Genomic DNA, 8,592 nt, shown 5'->3' with positions numbered 1-8,592 from the left:
CTGTGGAAGAGCATACATCGGCACCACAAAACGAAGCATAAACACTAGGATCACGGAGCACAAACGAAGTTGCAGATTAGGACAAACGGAAAAATCAGCAGTAGCGGAGCACGCACTACTAGACGGCCACCAAATACGCTTCGACGAAGTTGACATTCTGCACCAATCTGAAAGAGACTACCCGAGACTCACCAGGGAGGCCATCGAAATATTTAAACACCAAAACAATTTCAACAGAAAAGAAGAAATTACGGCACTCAATCCAGATTGGAAGCGCGTTTTGCGCCAAACAGCATGTGCGCCGAAGCGTTGGAACCCCCACCCATCCCCCACGCATGAGCACACACGGCTGGGCGGCATAAATACGACTGGGAATCCAGCAGTTGAATCATTCTTAGTCGGAAAGCACGGGAGATCACTTCGCCCACTGGACTTTTGGTCCAAAGAATATCGCAGTACTCTTTTGATCATGAGCTTACGGGACACCCTGTATAATCCGCTTTAAGAAAAATCTGATTAAAAAACAATTTTGATCAGAAATTAATATCAATTACCCCACTGTGCGGCGTTTGTAGACGATGTGGTTCCGAAGAATCCGAACTGGCCACTACACGCACACCCGCGACTGTAATACGTGTAAAAAATATGTAAACTCAATGATTTTTCCTTATACTTTTCCTTTATTGATATTGAATTGGCTTTTTGGAATCGTTCCAGGTGTGCGGCAACACGGTTTTCTGGAAAGGCGCCGAAACCACGCCCCTTATCTCGATCGCCACGACCAAAATCGTGGCAGGCGTGCTGGAGAAGAACAACCTACCAGGAGCGATCGCCACTTTGTGTACTGGCGGCGCGGACATTGGCCAAGCCCTGGCTTCAGACCGGCGCATTAAGCTGCTTTCGTTCACTGGCAGTTGCCAAGTGGGGCGGCTAGTGGCCGTGGAGGTGCAGAAGCGCTTTGGAAAGAGTCTGCTGGAATTGGGCGGCAACAACGCTCTGATAGTGGCAGAGGATGCCGACCTGAAGATGGTAATTCCTGCCATTTTGTTTGCCTGTATCGGCACGTCTGGGCAACGCTGCACGACCACGCGAAGGCTCATCGTGCATCAAGCGGTAGGATTGGTTGCAACCATCGAAGACTTTCATATAACAGGGTTGGACAATGTTGGCAGGTTTACGACGAAGTCCTGCAGAAGCTGAAAACGGCGTACGCGCAGGTGATGGGGCGGATTGGGGACGCGCTGGGGGAGCACGTGCTTATTGGTCCGGTGCATTCCCAGAATGCAGTGAAGCAGTACAAGGAAACCCTGGCGTTGATTCGGCAAGCTGGAGGCACTGTTGAATTGGGCGGCCAGGTAAAACCGTGTGGCCAAGAGCTCGGCACAACTTCTTCAGCAGTCTTCAGTGCGTGCGTTGTGCCGAGAGCTGCGGGCACGACCCTGAGTTAAGCGCAGAAAACCCTGTCTTCAGATTTAATTTTGCGTGTATTGGCTTCAAACTGTGTCGTGCCCGAAGGCCGCAACGCATAACTTCTGCATCAGCCTCCAAAGAGTGTTTTGTGCCGAGCCCTTTGGGCACGATACTGAATTAAAAGCTGAAAAACACTCAACAGGTCCTTAAGAGGCCGGGATATTTTGTGGAACCCACCATAGTGACGGGAATCGCACACGATCATGACCTGGTGCACACTGAATGCTTCGCCCCCATTTTATACGTGCTGAAAGCCAGCAGTGTGGAACAGGCCATTGGCTGGAACAATGAAGTGCCCCAAGGACTCTCGTCCAGCATATTCACGCAGAACATCTCCAGCATATTCAAGGTAACAAATAACAATGCAGGTAGGGATTGCAAAAGAATTGACGTTCCTTTGGGGTGCAGTGGATCGGCCCGAAGGGCTCCGACTGCGGCCTGGTGAACGTGAACATCCCCACTTCGGGGGCGGAGATAGGCGGCGCGTTTGGCGGCGAAAAACACACGGGGGGCGGCCGCGAATCGGGGAGCGACTCTTGGAAGCAGTACATGCGCCGGTCCACCATCACGATTAACCACTCGAAGGAGCTACCATTGGCGCAGGGCATCAGGTTCGAGTGAAAGTCGTTTTGCTAAAAAAATCCCATATGTATAGCTTGGATAAAACCAGAAGACAATAATAAAGTATGTATGTAACTGATTAACTAAAGCACTGTAAGTGCTCCTAACTAAACTATCATTTTGGGTCTGCGACCAATAAATTTGCTTATCTAGTAAAAAGATCCGGCCCGGACAGTTTGGAGCTCAATAGAGCCCAAGTCGACGACTCAAATAAAAAGTTCATTGGGTTATCTCCACTCATCACCCTCCCCCGGTTTTAATGGGGCTTCTCCTTCTTCTTGCGCTTCTTTTTTTTGTCCTGCAAATCCTCGTTCTTCTTGGCCAGGCAGGGTTTGCAGTACCAATTCTCGTTCTCGTCGGGCGGCACCTGAATCCCCACACACACCCAATGATACCACGCATCGCAGCCGTCGCAGCCAATCATTGGGCGACCGTCGTCCTGTTGGCCGCACGCCGGACAAATCCACACCTCGTTGCCTTCGGCGTCCCGTTTCAGGAACGGTTGTTCCACCTTCTTGGGCTTGGGCGCCGGCTTGGGCTTAACAGGATGGATCCGGGGCCGTCCTGGCGGTCGGGAAGGTGACACGGCCGTTGAAGGCGTTGCGGCTTCAACCGGCGCCCTTTCCGGCAGCACCAGACTTTTTTCTGACTGGGGATTTTTCGGCTTGGGTGGACCGATCACCAGGGCGGAGATCTGCGCCAGCCCGGGCGACGTTTCTCTAGGCTGGCGCTCGGGCGATACGTCCTCCTTTTTCACTATGGGCTTAATGTTCAGTTTCTTCAAGGAGTCGTCGGGCGTTTCCGGCCTGGGCGACGGCGAGTCCACTTTCAGGAGGATCCTGGGAATTGGTTGGGCCTCCGGCTGCTCCCCAGGCTCCTGCTTGGGGAGTTGCTGCTTCTTCTTTTTCTCCTTCTTGATTTTCACCTTCTCCTTCTTGGCCTCCTTGAGCTTCTTTTTTTCGCTCTTGTCCTTCACCTTCTCCTTTTTGCTCTTCTTCTTCAGCTTGTCCTTCTTATCCTTTTTATGCTCCTTGGACTTTTTGAACGCCATCTCCAGGGGGGCGTTGCCGCCTTCCGCCTCCTCCAGCTTGATGGGTTGGGCCAGAGGCGGGGGCGCAAGCCCGGGCGGGCGCAATGCAGGCGCCGCCTCCGCTGGCTCAGTTTTCACCTCCTTAGGCTTGGGCGAAACCTTCGGTTCCGGCTTGGGTTTGGGCGGCATAATGGGGGGAAAGTACGTATTGGTAAAGTCAGAAATGGTGGGCGCGAATGGAAAATTTAGCGATGGAATAAGCCCGGGCCCTCCAAACTTTGTCAGAGGAAAGGGGAACGGCATTGTGGGAAACGGTGCGGTCTTCCGCATCTTCAAGCTGGTGTCTGGGGTCTTTGGTCGCCCGATGCTCATGTCCATCACGTCCGTGTCCATGAAGTGATGGTGCGGAATAGGCGGTTGCTGTTGTTTCTTCGGTTTCTTAGGTCTGGGCATCCGTTCGGGTTTCACTTTGCGTTTCCTCTTCTCCTTGGCCGACGGTGACGGACTATGATGCGCTAGTATCTCGGGCGTCCTTGGAGTAGGTGGCGTGCCCGGAGGAGAACCGTCATCAAAATAGGGCTCCGATTTTGCGACAAAATTATGCCGCGGATGGATCGGCTCAATGGTAATATCACTCGACAAGTTAATTTTGCTGACAATATCCTGCGCCTGTTGCACCAGCTGGCTCTGCTTGCTCTTCTCGTGCTTCTCCTTCACATTGGAGATCTTTCGCAAAATGTTAACCTTCTGTTTATCGGGCTCCGCCAGCAGTTTATCAACTGGCTGATGCATGGGGATTTGGTACTTTGGCTCGGCCTTCACGGGAATGGCAGTGATCGTAGTGTTGAGTTTCTCGGTTTTGGCCTTGGCGGCCGCTAGGACTTTGTTTAAAGCGCTGGGCTTGACGATTTGCGGTTTGGGCCCGTGGGCGACTAGGGGCGGCAGTTTCATGTCGCCGGGAAACTGGGCGGACATGAAATGCGCTGGAGGCGGCAGACCTGGAAAGGAAGGCCTGCAAAAGCCGGGCGGCGGCAACATGCTGGGCGTTGCTTTGGGACGCTTCGGCGTGTCCTTTGTGTTGCCGGGTTTCTTTGGCGCCTTCTCCTCATTGCCTGATTTGGCTTCTTTGAGCGGCTTGTCCTTTTTCTTTTCGGGTTTTTTCTTTACCAGTACTAGCTCGGGAACGGGAGGGCCTGGCGGCGGGGGCGTCGGCGCTCTGGGCGGCTCGGGCGGCGGTGCCGGCGCTTTTGCTTCCGGCAGTCGACCTTCACGGGCCGGCGACAAAAACCCCGATGTTGTCATCATCACACTGCTGATTTCCCGTGTCGGCCTGCCTCCTTCGTCCTCCCGCTTCACTCGCCTGAATTCCGGCGACAAATCGGCCGGCTTTTTGAACGGATGGGAATCGCTCTCTGGCGCGCCGTCGTTACCGTCTTTGACCGGCTGATTATCGGCTAGTTGCTCGCTTTGCTCCTCCAGCAAAGGATACATGGGGGGCAGGTGCTCGTTTATATGGACCGGCCGTGTCACCACCTCCTTGCTGCCAGGTTTGAGGAAGTTTAAATTGCTCTCTTTAGCCACGGGAAACTTGGGCACCGGATGGGGGGGCGGCAAGAAGTTCACGTACGTAACATATTCCTCCAACTCGCCCAGATTGACGCCCATTTGCTGGAACGCCAGGCCCAGATGATCGAGATTGGGCTCGGTTTGCCCGAATTCGTTCGCATAGTTGTTGGTGTCTCTCGCCAGCTCCCTTATGTAGCTCGACATAATGTCTGTGAGCACTTCCAAAGGCGTGGTGTTGATCGAATGCCATCCGATAGTTTGCAGGATCTTGACCACTGCAATTTTGCAGTGATCGCGACTGAATTCCGCACTCATTGTCTCGGTTTGTTAACTGCTGCACTCAACACAACACTCGGTAAAAGTCCACTTGAACGTCTACTGAAGCCTTCTTGTGGAACTTGTAGGTGGCAGGTAGATCATAGCGTAGCTCCGCTAGCACTTCACCTTTGGCCCCCAAGGAGCTGATGTGCTTCAGTACGTGGCTTCTGCAATAAACAATTATGCATTAGAGCAAACTCTGCCCAAAAAATTCAAACATTTTTGAAAAGTGAGCCGTAGCAGCATGCGTTGCGCCATTTGTTTGACAATGTATAAGCGCCGTTCTAGGCCTTACCTGGTGCTGGTTTTATGCAAGGTGTACACAGTTCCCGAACTCTTCGAGAGCTTCACTGCTGCTTCCAAGAACCGCAAGTCAGTGCCCTGGTTGTTTTTGGTTCCAAAGGGTGGGTTCATCAACACGGTGTCGAACTGCTTGTGGAACCTGAAACAGAAACATCAGCGTGATTCTCGGTTGGAGGAGCGATTGCCGCCTCCAGCCAACCTCTCAGGGATATTGAGCGCGTCGCACTGCACCACGTCAATGGTAGTCACTTCGTGATCTTCAATGTTCTTCTGGAGAACCTCAATTGCGTCCTCGTCGATCTCGAACCCCACCACTAAATAGCTATCCAACAAGGCGGCTCCTATTGATAAGGCGCCGCATCCACAGCCCAGATCGGCTACAAGTTTGCCGCGCAGATCCCCATATTGAGCCTGATCAAACAGCCCGTTAAAGCCTGCACTAGTGGTGGGAAAGCCGTAACGATTCGTTATTCGAGTACTCGTTACTCAACCGGGACTCAACTAAGTCCGTATTAAAAAGTTTCTCTGTAGTCGATTGCAAACGCAAGTTACAATCATACGTACGAAACTAAGTAAGTCATGTAGGTAGGTCTGCATTTGATTACGGTAGTTTCCAAATCCAAGACTTTCGTAAATCTAACGACTAGAACGAGTACTTGAATAACGAAGTGTCGGGTCGGTAAATTAACCAAATCTGCCAGTAGGTACCTGAATAGTGTGCAGCATATGCGAGCCAAGATGGGCGGGAGTTACATACTGTTCCAACTGGACCTTGGGGCGCTCAAACTCCTCAATGCTCTGCAAACGTTCCGCAATTTTCCGCAGCCTCAGGCAGGGAAACATTACTTTTGGTCGAAGCGTGGCAGCACGGGCAAGATCAAGTTTCCAAACAACGAGTCTTGGGATATGAAAAAGCCCATCGATTGAGCGTGAGCGGTTTGCAAAGCAGCGCGCTGTTGATGAGAGTTCATCGAATGCCCCTCTGGGTTTAGGCTGGGTGCCACGCTGGACAGGGGTGAAGAGTTGATCGAGGGCGTAGATCCTTGCTTCAACAGCAGCTGCTTCTTTTGAATCTGTAGCTCTTCCAGAATTTTATTGCGCGTCAATTCTGCAAAAAAACTACTTTTCAAGTAGGATTTGCTCATCGCATTTACTTTTTGCAATTATTATTGAATTAACCGTCCGGGCTCAAATTTACAAGGACTTTGAGGTAATATTCATAGAGCCTAGATATCAGATGACCTTCTAGTACACCAGGCCCCTCAAGGGCTCTGGTAATCCAGATTGAGGTTAGCTGGAAAGGAAATGTCGCTCATTTCCGAACTAACTTACCTCGCTGGACATTGGTTTGAGGAAAAGCCATCAAAGTCGTTCTACCACTTGCTCATAAGGTCCACAGTAGAAAATTGCCCTTTTAAATAGAAAATTTGAGCAAAAATCGCCTGGCGTGTTATTGTTTGCAACCTTCTAACTGTAACCTTCACGCAAATGACAAGCTAAGCAGAGGTGGCGCTGCTTCTGCATAAAGCTTTCAGCTAAGGCCCTTGAGAGATCAGATGCTGTCTCACTCGCACACATAGATATTTGCCTGCCTGAACTAACTCAAATTTTGGCAATAGCTGCAGCAATATCGCCTGACAACTAGGGATGACACAAACCAGTATTTTTCAGTCACAGGCAGGCACAGGTTCCATATGTGACTGTTCCAAGTATCTGTTATTTTTAGTCACATGTTATTTTGGCCCATGATAAATATTGGTTTGTACCTGTAAGCGGGCTGCAGCGTATTTTGAGTCCAGTCAGATTCCATTTTAAAAGGCCTGTTTCGGGCACTAAAAATATAATGGTAAAAGTTTATTGGAAGTTGTTCGGAAGGATGTCAGAATATTGAGACAATGGATTGTGCTCGATTTCCGGCTGTGGAATATTGTTTATAAACAATTATTTATAAATAATTAAAGAAAGTGCGAAAGCTCGTTTTTTGTGCATAATTGTCGAACCGTTGATGCTATTGAAAAAAAGTTTGATCCTTTTTTTCAAGTATTAAAAATACCTATGATATCAGATAAACTACATTAAAATCCGTTCATTAGTTTACTCAAAAATCGAAAAAAAAAACGTTTAGTTTTGTTTCACGAAAATGGTACCATAACTTTCTTTGGTCAGTCAGTAATGAAATTTTCATTTACTGTACGTTGTAATATAACTCTTTACGAGTAAAATACAGCCTCAGAGAAGTCTCTCCGACGTCTGAAGAAAAATTTATTTAGAATCTGGCAAGAGCCCTTTTTACATAATTTAACAGATAGCAACAAAAAGTTATGAATATGTTGGAACTAAAATTTATACCACTTATAAAGCATTAAAAAATTAAAAGCAAACAACTTAAACACCTTCAAAAAAAGTTATAGTGAGATTTTTTGAAGCAAAACCAAATTAATTATAAAAAATTTTACTTTCATCTATTTAGTGCGAATTTGGTGGGTCTACAATAAGTTATGACCGAAGACCGAATGCCGTTTGTTCCTTTATGTATGCAAGGGCTGATGGTCAAAAAAATTGATAACATTTTTTATAAGTAACGTTTTACCATTTTATCGAAACTTTATTTGAACTCAAAAAAAGGTGACCACATTTTTTATATTTCCCACTTAAGGGCAGTAAAATGTGAAAAATCTTCTATTTTCATGCTACTCACTGATTACAATTCATTTTATCGCTAAATTGAAATTTGGGCATTTAATACTTCAGCTATGTTTGATATAAACAAATATTGAAATATGTCCAGACTAGGTAAATAGCGCCTATACAAATTTAAATTTAGTTCGTCCTCTACTCCACTGGAGCCCAATTCTCGAAACTGGGAACGGCGATCGCATGAGAAAGAAGTGCGTGGTTCTCTCGTGAAGCGAATATTGGTATTCTTGAACGCGATCGAGTGATCCCATCACGCAACGGCAGTAGAACAAGCTTCTCTTGCCAAATCTCGCGGGAACGGATCGTTCACCGGTTTTATAACCACACACTACACAGGTTTTGGCGTAGGTACCCGGTTTGAAAAGTGGTGTGATTTCGGTTCGAACTCGAAATAATGAATTTCATAAATAAAACTTTACAGTGTTTATAAAATAAGGAGCAATTTAAGAGATTTTCTAACAGAGAGTAGAGCGAGCTTGTTCTAGAGAATGGTTCTCAACAATTTTCAAGGTAAGTTTTTGTGTTTCGAATCGTGTCTTGTAGTAGAAACTATTTTAGTATTACTGAATTAACTTGTAGATGCAGAG

The 8,592-nt window shown here is 48.1% G+C and overlaps 3 protein-coding genes across 3 annotated transcripts in view; 1 reads left to right on the top strand and 2 right to left on the bottom strand.

Annotated features, from left to right (window-relative positions):
• Positions 1–2,174, top strand: part of LOC109541213 (alpha-aminoadipic semialdehyde dehydrogenase) — an 11,816-nt gene extending 9,642 nt beyond the window's left edge. The window contains exons 4-7 of the mRNA XM_048661638.1: positions 718–1,113; positions 1,173–1,355; positions 1,613–1,819; positions 1,879–2,174. Coding sequence (XP_048517595.1) covers positions 718–1,113; positions 1,173–1,355; positions 1,613–1,819; positions 1,879–2,091 — 999 coding nt within the window. The 3' untranslated portion in view covers positions 2,092–2,174. The remainder of the gene's footprint in view (positions 1–717; positions 1,114–1,172; positions 1,356–1,612; positions 1,820–1,878) is intronic.
• On the bottom strand, positions 2,098–5,002 carry LOC109541212 (transcription initiation factor TFIID subunit 3). Its single transcript, XM_019909996.2, has one exon. It carries the CDS (start codon positions 5,000–5,002, stop codon positions 2,348–2,350), a length of 2,655 nt encoding a protein of 884 aa, XP_019765555.2. The 3' UTR covers positions 2,098–2,347.
• On the bottom strand, positions 4,900–6,990 carry LOC109541204 (rRNA N6-adenosine-methyltransferase METTL5-like). Its single transcript, XM_048661639.1, is given in 6 exon segments — positions 4,900–5,172; positions 5,301–5,447; positions 5,508–5,719; positions 6,017–6,159; positions 6,162–6,416; positions 6,641–6,990. Coding segments are annotated over 6 exon segments (933 nt in total). The 5' UTR covers positions 6,672–6,990; the 3' UTR covers positions 4,900–5,027.
• Between the last annotated feature and the right edge of the window lie 1,602 nt (positions 6,991–8,592).

The sequence above is a fragment of the Dendroctonus ponderosae genome, unplaced genomic scaffold (genome assembly GCF_020466585.1).
Source record: "Dendroctonus ponderosae isolate FM_Combo_2020 unplaced genomic scaffold, Dpon_F_20191213v2 Dpon_F_20191213_1, whole genome shotgun sequence".
Taxonomy (NCBI): domain Eukaryota; kingdom Metazoa; phylum Arthropoda; class Insecta; order Coleoptera; family Curculionidae; genus Dendroctonus; species Dendroctonus ponderosae.
The sequence above is the reverse complement of the archived record's forward strand: the minus strand, read 5'-3'. Positions and strand labels throughout refer to the sequence as shown.